Source organism: Pseudorca crassidens, chromosome 20, assembly GCF_039906515.1.
Source record: "Pseudorca crassidens isolate mPseCra1 chromosome 20, mPseCra1.hap1, whole genome shotgun sequence".
In the NCBI taxonomy this organism is placed as follows: domain Eukaryota; kingdom Metazoa; phylum Chordata; class Mammalia; order Artiodactyla; family Delphinidae; genus Pseudorca; species Pseudorca crassidens.
In genome coordinates this window covers 11,443,108-11,459,247 of record NC_090315.1, presented here as the reverse complement: position 1 = coordinate 11,459,247, position 16,140 = coordinate 11,443,108, and the positions used below count along the sequence as shown (strand labels likewise).

At 56.9% G+C, this 16,140-nt stretch overlaps 1 protein-coding gene across 4 annotated transcripts in view; it reads left to right on the top strand.

Moving 5' to 3' along the window:
• The window catches only part of PPP1R37 (protein phosphatase 1 regulatory subunit 37), a 42,870-nt gene that overhangs the window by 5,710 nt on the left and 21,020 nt on the right, over window positions 1-16,140 (top strand). Inside the window, exon 1 of one of the 4 annotated variants that reach the window (XM_067720711.1) lies at window positions 4,339-4,525. The exons of 2 other annotated variants lie outside the window; for them this stretch is intronic. In XM_067720711.1, coding sequence (XP_067576812.1) covers window positions 4,354-4,525 — 172 coding nt within the window. In that variant the 5' untranslated portion in view covers window positions 4,339-4,353. Of the gene's footprint in view, window positions 1-4,338; window positions 4,526-4,549; window positions 4,913-16,140 lie in introns of those variants that run through there. One more of the 4 variants, XM_067720712.1, reaches the window with a different exon arrangement.

The following is a 16,140-nucleotide window of genomic DNA, read 5'->3' as shown; positions in this document are numbered from 1 at the left end:
GGGTTTGCGAGGCAGGCATCGGGAGAGCACATGACACCGGCTGCGGTCTCTGAGGCTGTCTCCCCTCCCTCCAGTCCGGCCCATGACTCATTCCCTGCTCCCTGACCTCCAGCCTGCGGAGTCTGTCCTGGAGTGGGGGTAGGGGAGTTGTGCCCACCAGGAAGTTCCTCATGTGAAGTGGAGGTGTCTGCAAGGTGCAGGGGGCCGGAACGTGCCCACCTCTAGCTGCCCAAGCTTTGAGGCTGGGGTGGGGAGGGGGGAGGGGTGGTGGGGACAGTGGCCACGATTTTTTTTTTTTAACGTTTTTATTGGAGTATAACACACAATTTATTGGTGTGTTAGTTTCTGCTTTATAACAAAGTGAAACAGCTATATGTACACAGGCCATGATGTTCTTAAACGACGATCAGAGAGGATGGAAATAAATGCCTTACTGTTTGTTCTCATTGAAACCCGTGCTGCAAATTTAGTCCTTGAAACTGGTTGGACTGGTGAGAAGGTACCTGTCAGTGGTGGGAAGAGGCTCTCTTACTAGTTAATGGCTCGTTTTAGCCTAAGTGGTGGGTGGTCTTGCTGGGGCGGAGGGAGTGGGGTCTTGGGGGGCGGCTTTGATGCTTTCGCCCAGATTTCCATGTGGGCCCAACCTCACCTCCTACTGCTGGTGTTGGCACGTAGACTCTGCCGTGTGATTTTGGGCAATTGTTCTCTCTGCCTGTGATTTTTCTCTCTATAAAATACAGCTGACATTAGTACCTCCTCACAGGGCGGTGAGGATTAAGTGAGATAACAGCGTCAACAGCAAGCACTCGGTGGGTGTCCCCCTCGTTATTCCGGTCGTTGCCAGCCTCCCCGCCCCGCCTCCCCCCCCCCCCCCCCCCCGCGCCCTCAGTGCATTACTGTCTCCCCTAGCGTCTCCCTCGTCAGAACCCTGCTGTCTGTCCGTCAGAGGCCTACTCCTCCGAGACGAGTGCCCCGACGTCCCTGACAGGGATGATCCTGCCCGTTACAAGCTGGGTGACTCTGGGCAAGTTGCCCGGTCTCTCTGAGCTGAAACTCAATCAGCCTGTCTCGGCCCTCCCCCAGCCTGAGAGGCAGCAAGGGCACCAAGAGTCGAGCTCAAAGCATTACCTGCAGCCTCTCAGCCGCTGGCCGTGACTGTCGACAAATTACGGCTGCCCCCTGAGCCCCTCCCCTCTGTAGAATGGCCCGGCTCCCCGGCCCTCTGCCCCGTGGGGACCCGACTGTGTGGACGGGCCTGTGTGGGGAGCGCCTGCTTCGCCAGGCTGGGCCCTCTGCGCCCTGGGGCTCAGGTGGGCCACCCTCCTTCCTACACCCGCTGCACTTTCTCATCATGTTTCCCTCTTCAAGGGCGAAGACCACGAGAGTCACCTCTGTGACCTCTGCCTGGCGCCCAGGAGGGCTCGGGGCACCAGCCGGGGTGATGAGTGGCAGGAGAGTGAGGCTTTCCGTCGGATCTCATGTGCCGCCGTGGCATTTGGGAGAAAGCTTCTGGGAGGACTTGACTGGCCTGTGCCCGGACGGGGCTCTCCCTCAGCGCCCCGAGGAGGAGCTCTCGGGCCCCGTGGGGTCCCCTCACCGCGGGCGCTCGGCACACGGTCATCCGGGGGGTCGTCTGCGGTGTGAGCGCATGTTACTGGGAGCCAGGCGTCTCCTGTCTCTCACAGGCGTTTGGCTGCAAAAGTATTAAGAAGCATGGAGCCAGGCGCTCCGGGCTGAACTGGCCGTGACTGAGGCAGCTTCTGGGAATGGAGGCCAGGAATCTGTGTTTCTAGAAAGCTCCCCTGACGGCCAGGTTTGGCTGTCCTTCTGCTGAGGGCCCTTGATTCAGCTCAGCCACTCAGCACTCAGTCCCAGGGCTGCCTTCCAGACCTCAGTTCGGGGGTTGGCCGGGATTGGCCTCATGGACTTGTTTTAGAGCGAATTGAAGTGTCGGACTTGCGGGAACTGCAGAAATGTGATTTGGGCGGGCAGCCTGCTGCGGTGGAGCATAGAGGGGCCCAGGCCGAAGTCCCTGCTCTCCGGGTGACCCTAGCAGTCACCGCTCACTGCTCCCACGTGCCCATTGCTGGGTTGAGTCTGTATCTCTGTTACACCTCCCAGCTGCCCGGGAGGTAGGTGCTATTCTTTCCGGTTTGTAGATGAGGAAATAGAAGCACAGAGAGGCGAGGTCACTTGCCTGAGGTCGTCACAAAGCCAGGCAGCGGGGACCTGGGATTCAAACCCAGGCAGTCTGGCTGCGGGGCCTGCGCTCTTTGTCCCTGTGTCCCGGCTGTGTGAGCTTCGGCAGGTTGCTGCGTCCAGTTCTGCATGCCGTATAGTTTCTTCATCCTGAACCCATGACCGTTTGTAAGACGGAGATGACGATTCCAGCCTCGCCGGGTAGTGGAGGGATGAGAAGCAGACTGAGTGAAGGGCCCAGCTGGCTGGCACTCAGGAGGGGCTCGCCGTCGTTCTTGGACAGCTTCGGAGGCCTGGGAGGTTCACGCAGCTTCCCTGTCCTCCCCATCGGGTCCTTATCCTGACCCTGGGCCCAAGTTCCTCGCGTGCTACACAGTGTCGGTACATGGTAGGCGCTCAGTACCTCCCGGCCGAATGCGTGAGCAGCCTCTCGTTTAGTGAATGCGAGTGTTAGGGGTCTGGGAAGAAGACAGGCCCGGCCCCGCCTCCATGGAGGTCACAGTTGAGTGAGGGAGACCCACAGTAAACAGTTCTAATCCAACCGGGGTGCCCAGGACGCTGACTGGGAAGAGCTGAGGGCTGACGGGCAGGGCAAAGGTGGCTTCCTGGAGGAAGGGCCATCTCAGGCCTGAAATCACTGGAGTTAGCCCCTTGAGGAGCAGTGGAAGTATGTGCGAAGGGTTGGAGGCAGAGAGAGCCAGTGAGGAGCATCTGGGAAGAGAAAAAAGCTGACCTTACTGGAGTCGGAAGTCTGGAGTTGGCGGCAGGAGGGTCGCAGGTGAGACTGGAGAAGGCTGGGGGGGACCACCCAGGTGGGGCTTTGTAGGCTGTGTTAGCCTGAGGGTGGCGGGGAGCCAGCAGGTGGGGCATGCCTACTGTTTTTAACAGAACCTTCTGGGAGTGTGGCGTGAAGAGGATGAGACCGAGGCTGGGGACCAGGGAGGTAGCCGTGGGCCACGAGCCTGTAGGCTCTTGGCTCCATGTGGCCCTGCACTGGCCAGTAGCTGACTTTTTTTTTTTTTAATAGATTTAATTAATTAATTAATTTATTTATTTTTGGCTGCATTGGGTCTTTGTTGCTGCGCGCGGGCTTTCTCTAGTTGCGGCGAGCGGGGACTACTTTTAGTTGCGGTGCGCGGGCTTCTCATTGCGGTGGTTTCTCTTGTTGCGGAGCACAGGCTCTAAGTGCGCGGGCTTCAGTAGTTGTGGGTCGTGGGCTCTAGAGCGCAGGCTCAGTAGTTGTGGCACGCGGGCTTCATTGCTCCGCGGCATGTGGGGTCTTCCCGGACCGGGGCTCGAACCTGTGTCCTCTGCATTGGCAGGTGGATTCTTAACCACGGCGCCACCAGGGAAGCCCCTAGTAGCTGACATTTGACTTCTTCATTTATTCACCAGATTTATCTGAACCTCCCCCTCCCCCAGAAGGTTTTGCCATTGCAGTGTTCTCCCTAACACTTCCAAGGTGACAGTTTCCCCCATCCGTTCTCTCCTTGGGTCTCTGAGCTCCAGCCCCCCCGCCCCCCGTTAGTTCCTCCTGCCCTTGGGTGAGGTGGTGGGCAGTGGCCGCTGTGCACTTGGGTGCTCACACTACCTCCCCCGTGTGACCTCAGCAGCTGGCTTCACCTGTAGAATCCCCTTAGGGCCCCCACTTCCCGGATCCAGAAAGCTCTAAAATCTGCCCCAGGCCCTGCTGGGGGTCTTACGTAATATTTCAGTAGTAGGTATCCTATCACCTTTCTGAAAGCCAGGAAATTCTGAATTCTAGAATATGTGGTCCTAGAGTTTCCAGTAGGAGACCGTGGAGCCGGCAGTGGACCCCGTTCCCGTATCTGTGAAGCGGTGGTAACAGGAGAGGCAGCCTGGGGCTCGGGCTTTGGAGCGTGCTGGTGCCAGTCCAGCTCTGCCCTGAGGTGGTCGCCCAGCTTCTCTGCCTCAGGATCCCCATTTGTATGGGGATTGAGGATTCGATTATTCGGAACTTGGGAAGCGACTGGCCCAGTAACCAGCTACTGCGGGCACTCAGTAAGGGCTTGTTAGAGTTGAATGGGGTCGTGTCCCTCGTGAGCCTGCCCGGACTCCCTCCTCTCTGAGAGCAGGCTGACCGTCCCGTGACCCTGGGCTGGATGGGATAGGCGAGCACTCTGCCTGCTGTGAATGCAGCTGCAGGAATTCAGGCACGTCCCCAAACCTCCCTGTGTCACAATTTGCTCATTCGTGAAGCTATTTTGGCAGACGAGGAGTCTATTTCAAAGGTTTCTGGCTCTCTGGGAGGAGCCAGGCCCGGGGCCTTCGCAGCCAGGAGCACACTCCAACTCCAGCAGATCTGGTGAGAATGCCCTGGGTCCTGGACGTCACCGCTTCCCGGCTGCCACCGTCACTGCCCACCCTGGCCCCGGTGCTGCTCGTGTTAGGGCAGCCCCCTCTTCGGGGGGCTTTGCAGGCTAGAGCTGCAACAGGAGGCTGGGGTCTGGCGTTTTCAGTTGGTGTGGGAGAGATGGAGGGGGTCCCGTGTTCCAGAAAGGCGGTTCCGAGGCCAGGTGGCCACAGGAGTGATTGACAGCCATCATGCTTTGGTTGTCTCCCCCCCTGTCGGGAAGGCAGTTCCACGAAGGCAGAGCCCATCTTGCTTTGGCTTCCCTCTGGGTCCCCAGAACTTCTCGTGGTGCCTGGCGCTCCGCAGGCCCTCATGTGGATGGATCGGCGGTGGATGGAGGTACACAGTGGGCACTCTGTAAAGTTATTCTCACCCCCTGCCTTACTTTCTGCAACTGCTGTGGAGCCGTTGCCTCAGGGTGGGGGTGGCAGCTTGGAAGTGTCTGCTGGCAGCCGTTCGGCTCATGTCACTTGCCTGACACCCTCTCCCTTTCAGCGGAAGCCTGGGGTGGGAGCCCTGTGGTCTGATTCTGCGGAGGCCTTGTTGGATCCCAGCTGGGATGTCCTCCCCAGTCGGGTGGGCGGGCCCCTCTTGGAACCCGTTGGGGTCTGACTCGTGTGCCACCTTCACGCCCACCCCTCCGTCTCTCCACAGCCTTAGTCTCCTGCCAGCTGCCATCAGCAGTGTAGTGGGAGAGCCGCTCGTGTTCTGGGCAGCCCTCCCCTTTGTGCAAAGCAAAGCACCTTCCCAGCTGAACTCACTGGGTTCCTCAGAGCAACAGGGCTGGTGGGAGGGAGGAAGGGTGGGACTGCCGGAAGATGAAAGCAAACGCCAGGGAAGTGACCCTGCGGAGGGTCATGCTTTGGGATGGTGATGACGATGGTGGTGATCTAAGCTCTTCACAGCAGCCAGAAGGGAAAGCTGAGGCTCACGGGTGCCAAGGCCACACAGATAGTAAGGGAAGGAGCCGTGTTTGAACCAGAAGGCACAGGGCTCATCCTCTGCTCTCGAAAAGCCTCCAAGGGCTCCTTCGTCACCACAGGGTAGAGGCCACGCCCCTGAGCCTGGTGGGGGCCCTTCCCAAGCTGGTGTCTGTCCTCCTCGGTCCTGACCCAAGATCCTGGTTCCCTGTGCTCAGCCTTCCTGCACTGGCGCGCAGGTCGTCCCCACACAGAGTGCTGCTCTGCTCTTCCAGGTTCCCGTGACACCTCCTCACGCTGTTGTTATTTGTTTGGGTCCATCTCCCCTCACTGGACTCAGCAGCGCCGTGAGGGATGACATCTTATCCATCTGGCTCCCTGGAGGAGGCAAACCACCGAATACACCCAGGCACCACAGGGACTCTGAGCAAAGTGGGTCTGCCAACGAGTGCCCCAGGCCAGCGCCTCGGGGCCCGAAAGAGAGCAGGGGCCGAGGAAGATGTTCACTGGGTCATTTGTTCATGCTTCCATGCATTCATTCATTCATTCATTCCTTGCCTCCACCTCGCTCTGCTGTGAGCCAGGTGGAGGAGTCCTGACTGCTCTCCCTGCCCTCTCATGCCCCTTCTCCATTCCCGAAAAAGCGGACCTTGTTACTCCCCAGCTTCCAGTCACACTAATGGCCCACTTCCCCCCCACCGCCTTTCACACCCCATGCAGAATCCCTAAAACAGCTTAGGAGGCCGGTCCCCGCCGCCGTCGCTGACCACGACTGGGCTCTCCCTTCCCCATGTCCTCTCTGGGTTCAAGTGCCGTGGCTTCTTTTCAGTTCCTACATGCGAGGAGCTCCCCACATCGTGTCCTGGAAGGCCTGCCTTGCTGTCACAGCTCTAGCTTGTCCTTCAGGTACCAGCAAACCCTTCTTTCCTGGCGCACTAAATAGATTCCCGCCAGGAGGTGTCAGCGATCTGTTTGTCTGCAGGCCTGCGGATGTTCTCTCTTGCCCGCTTGACTGTAAGCATCGTGAAGGCAGGGGTGGGTTGGGTTCGGTGCCACTGTATCCCCTGGTGCCCACAGCACGTGGCACTGAGCCTGGCCCCGAGCAGGAGCTTGTATGGTAGGTGGAGAAGGAAGCGCAGTGGGATGCTGGGCCTCAGGTAGTAGATGGGCCCCGCCCTCACGTAGCCCAGGGCCAGAAAAGGAAGTCTGAAGAGAGGAGGAGGGCACCGAGCGCCCCTGCCGGGTCTGCCAGACCCCCAAGCTAGCCAGCCCAGTGGAGTGCGGGAGTGCAGGTCTGGGGTTGCAGACCCACTTCTGCTGTGGACTTGCTGTGGGTGGTAGGCCACGGCACTGCCCTTTCTGTGCAGCAAGGTGGTGTCTGAGGTCTTTTCCCACTGTGTGTGTTTCCCTGTCTCTGTCCATAGGTCGTCCCCACCGTTTAGGGAACTGAGTGCCAGGACCTCCTCCTCGTCATGGGGGGTTGGGGTGGGGCAAGAGAGCCCAGGTTTTGGTAACTTGGTGTGCCTTTCTACCTTTGTGGCGGGTGACCTGATCCCCTGCCCCACCAGCAACAAGGTGTGTCACAGGAGGAGGTGGAGGATGTCAGTGGTGTCCAGCCTCCGGCCCCCCAGCTCAGGCCTCCATCCTCTCCTTTTCCCCCATCTCCCTCCTTGTCCTGTGAATCCCCTTTGTTCCCTGGGATCTTTGCTTCCTGACCCAGCTCTCCCTACTTTGATCACAGTGACTAGAAAGTGCTGCATTCCTCGGGGGGTGGGGCTCGGGGGTCTTCTTCCTGCTGGGCCTGGGCTCGGCCCTCGGGGTCTGAGCTTCCCTAGGCTTCCCTGCCCTATCTCTGTCTTCCCACTGGACTTTGAGCCCCAGGAGGGCGGGGCTGGGCTGTCTTGGCCACTGCTGTGTCCCCAGTGCAGCTCCAGGCGCAGAGCAGGTGCTCAGTGAGCATTGTTCCATTAGGATAGAGTTGGGGTGTGGGTACTGGCAGAGCCCAGAGACAGAGCCCTCTGTGGAGCCCTGCTTAGAGCTCCCACTCCTGACAGCAACCTGACCCTGTCTGGTCCTGGGGGAAGAGCTCCCAGGCCGGTGAGCGCAGTGGGGGAGGCAGGGCCACCTGGCTTACTGTGCCGCCACCAGCTGTTGGGTCGAAACGCCTGTGCTCACTGACCACCCAGCTGTGAGAATCCCGGGCTGGCACAGGCCCCTTCCCTGTTCCCAGCATCCCGGTTATCAGGTGTGGAGGGATAACCTCCTTGTTTTCTAAGTGAGACAGCAGGCTGGAGAGGGCTGGCCTGGCATTCAGGATGGCTTCTCTGTAGCTTTGAGGGGTGGAGTGACACATCCTAGGGGTGGGCAAGTGAAGAGACCTGCCTCGTTGTGAACCTGGGTTCCCCGCCCCGACTTGCTGTGTGGCGTTATTATTAATAGGAAGTCTATGGGCTCTGGGGAAATGAAGATTCTCTCTCCAGCCCACTGGGCAGCAGAGTGAGCTTGTGCTGCGCGTGGCTCAGTTTTCTCCTCGCCCCCTTCCTGGAGCTGGTGAGGGGAGCTGGGGGAGAAGGGCATGCAGTCACCCTGGAAGCTCATACTACTTTGCTTCTTTTCTGACTTTAAAAGTAAGGTATGTTCACTGTAAAAGAGAAAAAAAAAAAGAAAGAGATGGAAAGTCTAAAGGAGAAAATGAAAATCACTTCTTAATCTTACCATCTGGAATTTTTTAAAAAGCTCTATTGAGATGTAATTCACGTACATTTCACCAGTGTAAAGGGAACAGTTCAGTTTTTCACAGAATTGTACATCTGTCATCACAGTCAATTTTAGAACATTTTCATTGCCCCCCCCCCCCCGAAGAAACCCTGTACCCGGCAACGCCAGCGCCCCTCCCCCACCCCCTCAGGCCACCGCTGATTGGCTTTCTGTCTCGTTAGCTTCTGGACATTTCCTATAAATGCAGTCATGCAATACGTGGACTCTCGTGTCTGTCTTCTTTCCCTGAGCTTAGTGTTTACAGAGTTCACCCACGTTGTGCATGTGTCTGTAGTTCATTCCTTGTTCCTGCTGAAGAACGTTCTGTCGTATGGATATACCGCTCTCTTCATCCGTCGATGTCCATTTGGGTTGTTTCCACTTTCTGGCTGTCATGAACAATGCTGCTGTGGGTATCCACGTTCAGGTTTTTGCGTGGCCGCACACTTTCATGTTTCTAGGAGTGAAACTGCTCGGGCATCTGGTGACTCTAACCATTTGAGCAACTGCCCCACTGATCGTGCCCCTCCGTTGAATGAGGGTTCCGCTCCCTCCACGCCACGTCCTTGTCGTTAGCCACCCCAGAGGGTATGAAGTGGTGTCTCATCGTGGTTTGGATCTGCATTTCCCTGACAGCCGATGATGTGGAGCATCTTTTCACGCGCTTCTTGGGCCCTTGTATATCTCCTTGAGGGAAATGTCTATTCAGATCCTTTGCCCGTTTTAAAATTGGATCATTTGTCTTCTGGTTGAGCTGTGAGAGTTCTATATATATTCTAGATGCAAGACTGTTATCGGAAACGACACGCACCACATGTGCATGAATGTCGTCAGCGTGAAATGCCAGAGCACTTCCTTCCCATCTCTTTTCTTTGGCTCCATACACTGCCACAGATGCATAAAAATAAAACTGGCTGGAGCCTGTGCATACGGTTGAATGTCCTGCATTTTTGCTTCATTTTCCATTTTTTACGAAGCATGGTTACAATCCATTGTCATCATCAGGCCGTTGCCATTTGTTCCAGCCATTTCCGCGTTGCTGAGCATTTAGGTCCTTTCCAGTTTTCAGCTGCATGAATAATGCAGTGACGTTCAGCCTTGTCCATAAATCTTTCTGTTCCTCACGGGCAGCTTTCTCGGAAGAAATTCTTAGAAGGTGGTTTTACCAGGTCAGAGGGTAGGAACCTTTGAAGTCTCATATACTGTCTGTGCCCACACAGGACTGGAAGCCTTGAGGGACTTGGTTGTATCTCTTGATTTTTTTTTTTTTTTGTGGAAAGAATGAATAAATGAATAATACTTGCATTTGGGTGTCTTGATGCCAAGGTGGTATTTTGTTTTAATGAGCATTCCTTTTTTAAAATTAATTAATCAGTTAATTAGATTTTGGCTGCATTGGGTCTTCGTTGCGGTGCGCAGGCTTCTCATCGTGGTGACTTCTCTTGTTGCGGAGCACGGGCTCTAGGTGCACCAGCTTCAGTAGTTGTGGCGCATGGGCTTAGTTGCTCTGCGGCATGTGGGATCTTCCCGGACCGGGGCACGAACCTGTCCCCTGCATCGGCAGGCGGACTCCCAACCACTGCGCCACCAGGGAAGCCCTGGCAGGTGGATTTTAACCACTGAGCCACCAGGGAAGCCTTTAATGAGCATTCCTTAACTAGTAGTTAACCTGTTTATCGTTACCATGTTAGTTACATACTTCCCAGAGTTGCTTCCTCATGCCCTGTGCCCATTTTTGTTTTGGGACTTTTTGTAAGCATTCTATGTCTATTTCAGATATTGAGTGTTTGGAATTTCATTATGCAGATAGATTTTTCCTCATTTATCATTTGCCTTCTGGAAAGGTGGAGGCGGGGGAGCCTCCTTAGAAAGAATCACTTTCCCCTTTGCTCTTTCACTGGCTCTCCAGCGCAGAGGAGGGGGAAGCAGCCCGGGCCCTGGGGGCAGTGCAGTGGCGGCCAGGCCCAGGCGAAGGGACGGCAGGTTCCGGAGAGGTTCTCCTGTAAACACAACTGCAGCCACTGTTTGCTGAGCACCGGGCCGAGCAATCCGGTGCAGCTGGTGGGGCCCCTCATTTTGTGACTTGGTACCATCAGTCACTTGCTGAGGTCACGCTTCTTCGCGGAAGGTGGCAGAGGCCAGGGCGGCCCGGGCCCTGGGCACATCCAGTCTGCCTCCGCTGCAGCCTTCATGAGTCCCCGGGAACCTATACCCCAGCTCCTCCAGCACGCACGTGCCAGGCCTCTGCGCTGGCTCTTGCCTCTGCCTGGGAGACTCTCCACGACTTTTGTGCATCTGCTGACTGTCTTGTGCCTGCCTCCTCCAGTGTAAGCAACTTGGAGGGGACGTTCTAGCGCTGTGGTCACTGCCGCAGCCCTGGCATCTAGAACAGCGCCTGGCACAGAACAGGCACTCGAAAAATATAGGAAGGAAGGAATGGGTTTCTGACTCTTACTGGTCTTTTAGGTCTCAGCCTAAATGTTCCTCTCTCTTACAGGTCTTGCCCAATGACTCCCTCCAACCTAAATGATCATCACCTCTGCCCTGTAAGAGTGTTTTCTTTCTTATAATTTGTCATTTTTATCTGTGTGATTATTTGCCTTCCTAGTAATTACTGCCCAAGGGCAGGGACGCAGATCTGTTTTGCTCTCTGTTGTCTGCCCAGCCCAGATCGTTAGGTAAAGAATGATACGTCCTTTAGTTCCCAGACAGACCTCGTGAGGGTAAGTGGTGTTACCTTTCGTAGAGGAGGAAAGTCAGGTTGGGCAATGAGAAGTTCCAGGCACCCAGTGTCCATCCCTGGAGCCTTTGCTGGACCAGTAAACAGCTCACAGTTACTTGATTTTAAAATTCCAAACTCAAACTCCCCAGTGCCTCCGAGTCCAGCTGGCCATCTGGCGCTTCTGCCCGGAAGCCTGAGGTGGGCAGCCTGAAATAGCCCAGCTGGTTCTGGCAGGGCTGGTTGTTCCCTGACGGGCACTGGCTTTCTCAGAGGTCCCCTTCCCCGAGCTTGGCCTGTCGAGCTTGGTACCTAGGACTTCAGTGGGTAGCAGTGATGGGAAGCAGGGAGCCCCTGAGTGTCTTGCAGACCCTTTTCAAGCACCTCGATACCCCCAGCCCCATGCTGGGTCCCTTGCCTGTTTGCCTTATTTGACCCTGACAGCGACCTTCAGTTCCCCAGAGGCGCCTCAGTTCTCTTTCCTCTGAGACTTTGCACGTGCTGTTCCCTCCGCTGCAACACTCTTCTCCCTCCTCCTGCTTTTTTTTTTTTGGCCATGCCAGGTAGCTTGCGGGATCTTAGTTCCCCAACCAGGGATCGAACCCATGCCCCCTGCACTGGAAGCACGGCGTCCTAACCATTGGACCGCCAGGGAAGTCCCTCCCTCTCTCTGCTTTTAAAATTATTGTTATTAAATTCTTTTCTTGGCATATGAACTGCATATGTAACATACGCGTAAGTTCAAGCGTAGTATAATGAACACCTCTGAGCCTCCCAATTTACGGCTGAGAGCATTGCCATTGACTCACCTCTATCTCTGGGTGGGCGGGTGGAGCACAGAGCCCTGTGACTACTACGACGCATACTGTGAATGTCATGCCTCTTTTTTTTTTTAAGTTTTATCACCTATGCGTGTATGCTGAAAAATAAGGTGTTTGGTTTAGCTTGTTTTTGAGTGTTATAAAAATGGCATTGTGTCGTGAGTGGACTCCTGGGGCTTGCCTTTCCTCTCAAAGTTAGTGTCCCAGTTCCATCCATGTAGATGCTCTAGAGTTTTCCATTGTGCGACTGTGTCTTAGATTGCCCGTTGTGCCGTTGGTGGACCTTTGGGCTGTTTCTGGCTTTCAGTATTACAAACCGGTACAGCTGTGAACTTTCGTGTACACGTCACCTGGGGTGCGAGCAAGAATTTCGCCAGAGTACAGACCTTGGAGTGGAATTGCTGGTTGTAGTTGGAGCTGTGCAGCGTTACGTGATCGTGCCCAGCCCTCTCAATTGGATATTCCCTCCTTTACTTGGCTGACTCCTACTCATTCTCCCTGGGTCTCCTTACCCGCTTTCCTTCCTTCAGCAGATGCCCGTGGAGCACCTGCCCTGTGCCAGGTGCAGCTGTGTTCCAGGGTGCAATGATGAATGAGACTCACAGACCCTGTGCTCACATGACCAGCATTGTCAGGTAGCCTCTCCTCCAGGAAGCCCTCCCTGACCCCCGGACCAGGTTAGGTGCTCTTGTGGGCTCTCCTACCCTAGCCCTGCCCCCTCGGGGTCATCACTGTCTGGGAATGGGTCTGTCTCCCCCACTGGACTGGGAGCCCCTTGTAGACAGGGATCAGAGCTGCTTTGGATACCGTTTTCACAGTATCACCGCCTGGGGTGGGGCGCAGAGCAGCGGTGAAGGATCTGTTTAGTTACTGCTGAGACACTGACCCTTGAGGCAGGTGGGATTAAGAGAGAGAAATGGAGTCCAGTATCCAGTACTTGTTGGAGTTAGACTCAGGCCCCAGGCCCATGTGGTCCAAAGTCCAGCACCTCCGCAGATGGCTGAGCACGCAAGATGCCTGGGACCCGTGCTTGGCCCCGTGGCAGAAGGAGGGACCGTGGCCTCTGCCCTCGGCAGCTGAGAGACAAGCCACTGCCCCAGCTGCTCCCTCCTCGGGCAGTGGGGAGGGCTGGGCAGCAGTGCCTCGCTGAGGAGCGGGAGGCCTGCCCAACCCTCTGGGACTTGGAGCTGGTGTGGGTGTTCTTTTTTTTTTTTTTGCGGTACGTGGGCCTCTCACCGTTGTGGCCTCTCCCGTTGCGGAGCACAGGCTCCGGACGCGCAGGCTCAGCGGCCATGGCTCACGGGCCCAGCCGCTCCGCGGCATGTGGGATCCTCCCGGACCGGGGCACGAACCCGTGTCCCCCGCATCGGCAGGCGGACTCTCAACCACTGCGCCACCAGGGAAGCCCGTGGGTGTTCTTTTGAAGAGGGCAGGACTGGGAGGTGTGCGAAGCCTTGCAAAAGGTGGACGAGGCAGGAGCCGAGGAGTCCCGGAGGAGCAGTCGGGGCTGCGAGGGGCGTCTCGGGCCTGTAGGTCTGTACCAGCTGGGACGGTGGTGGCTGCTGTGCTCAGAGCGCCCGCTGTGTACCGGGCGCAGCGCTGAGTGCTCTCCGTGCGCCAGCTGGTCCTGTGCGCACCCCGTCCCACGGGATAGGTGGTATTGTCGCCCCACTTCACAGATGAGGGGGGACCGTGAGTCGCAGAGGGTGGAGTCCAGCTCTCCCGGCTCGTCCCCCAGGAGTCTGCTGCCTTCAACCCTGTGCGGCGCAGTGGCAGCAAGCGGGTGCCTGGAGCGCTAGGCTGAGAGCTTTCCCTCCCGCTCCTGATTCTTCTCGGCCCCCTGCAGGGTGGGGAGCAGCACCGCCCGCTGCAGGCGGGATGACTAAGGAGCAGCGCTGCGTGGCCCCGCGCCACACCTGAGAGGCCCGGCCAGGCTGCTCCCTGGAGGCCTTTTCTCCTGCTGCTCTTGTTGGTCCTCATTTGTCCCCAAGGCTTCACTTCTGCGCCCTTGGGTGCCCAGCCCTGGGTAAATATTTGTCTTCGGGCAAGCAAGAGTGGTGCGACCAGGAGGCAGGGGACAGGTGGAGGCAGCTGGTTTGTAGCCAGATGCTTGGGGAAGCTCCGGGTGGAGCTGAGCACTTTGTTTGCCCTGTTCTCATCCTGCGTCCGCTCTCGGCGGTGCTGCCGAGGCGTCCGGCTGTGCGCCGCTGCTGATGGTGACTGCAGGTTAACTACGCACCAGCCTTATGCCAGACACTTCACACGAGTGATCTCAGTGACTGCTTCCAGAAGCCTGTGTGTGTGTGTGTGTGTGTGTGTGTCTGTGTCTGTGTCTGTTTCATTGGCACCATTTTCCAGAAGAGGAGACTCGACCGTAAAGAGATTAGGGCCTTCTCCTGTAGCGGTTAGGATCTGTTTAAGTTGTCAAGGCCAGAATCATCTACTTGGGGCCATGTGAGGTAAATGAGAGTGTTCACTGGAAGGGCACAGGGGCCTCTGCCAGTTCCCGGGCCCGGGGGAGGAGGTGGGTGCCTGAAAGCCGACGGGAACCAGAACTGCTTCCAGCTCTTTGGGCCACAGGCACTGCTGATGTGTTCCTCTTTCTGTCTGCTCACGAGCCAATAGTTTGGCCGTCCTGGTGGTCAGGACAGGACTGCCCAGTCCAAGTCCCTGGCGCAGGAGGCGCATGCAGGCTGAGCAAAGATCCCATATCCTTCCTGTCAAATGGGGCCTGAGAGGGCCAGGCTCACCCTCGTGGGGGCTTGGGGACAGCTCTCAGAGAAGGGGGCCTGGGCTCCACAGGCACCGCCGAACGCACAGTCTGCCTCCAGAGGCCACGCCCTCCGGCATCGGCCACACTGTTCTGTGTTGAGAAGGCAGGTTCGTGCCACGAGGCAGAAAGTCACCAGTGTCCTCAGATGTACACGTCTCTTTGGGAAGCTCCTTCCAGCTGGAGGCTCATGGAGGCCTCAGCGGACCTCCCGAGACACACACACACAGACACACACACACAGACACACACACACAGACACAGACACACACAGACACACACACACAGACACACACACACACACACACACACACACACACAGAAGAAAGCCCTCAGTCAGAGGCACAGTCTTGGACACTTGTGTTGGGTGGGTGTCGTTAGGCTCCACCCACCCAGGGTTGGACGTGTTTCCTTGGTGGTTCACGTGTCAGCCAGTGTTGAGCTCTGTGCCTGGACCTGTGCCGGGGATGCAGCAGGGCCAAGGGAAACGTGGCCCCTCCTCATGGGCTCGCGGTCCAGAAGGGGAGTCGAGAGAGACAAATCAGCCAGGCTGCCAACACAACCCACACAAGGGGGTGGGAGGACACGAGCCCAGGGCCGGGACAGAGAAGAACGTGGTGGGGCCGGTGGGCCAGCACGTGGCTTAGGTAAGAACATCAAACACCTCGGACTGTCCCACCCCCTCTCCGAACCTGATGAGTTGGACTCCAGACCCAGGCCTGTCTGCGCTCGTCTCTGTCCGGGCTGTTTGTCCTTGGCAAGTCCTCCACCTCCCTGGGCCTCGGTTGGTTTCCTCTTCTGGAAAGGGTGGGGGAGGGATATCGTACCCCAAACAGTGGCTGTGGACGGAAAGGTGGTCAGGTTTGGTTAAGAGCAGACTGTGGAGCCAGACTGCTTAGACCTGAATCCCAGCTCCTCCCTCGCTGGCTCTGTGGCCTTGGGCAGGCTCCTTAACTTCTCCTGCTTCAGGTGTATTTTTCACATGGGGAGTAAATCCTACCTCATTGGGTTGTTAAAAGCAGTAAGTGGGGACTTCCCTGGTGGCGCAGTGGTTAAGAATCCGCCTGCCAATGCAGGGAACACGGGTTCGAGCCCTGCTCCAGGAAGATCCCACATGCCGCGGAGCAACTAAGCCCGTGCGCCACAACTACTGAGCCTGCGCTCTAGAGCCCGCGAGCCACAACTGCTGAGCCTGCGTGCCACAACTACTGAAGCCCGCGTGCCTAGAGCCCGTGGTGCTCCGCAGCGAGAGAAACCACCGCAGTGAGAAGCCGCGCACCACAACAAAGAGTAGCCCCCGCTCGCCGCAACTAGAGAAAGTCCATGCAGAGCGACAAAGACCCAACGCAGCCAAAAAAAAAAGTAAATTAAATTAAAATAAAATAAATTTTAAAAAAAAGCAGTAAGTGAAGTAATACACTAGCAAAGTGCTATGTGTTTGCAGTTGTTAGTAGTAACACTTTAGAACTAAAAGTTACCCGTCACACAGCTGGCTCTTGGGTCCTTAGTGCGCCCTGTGCAACTGGGGACCCAGGGATTGAGGCCTTGACTCCCCCCCTCACCCTCGAGCACTGTTGGCT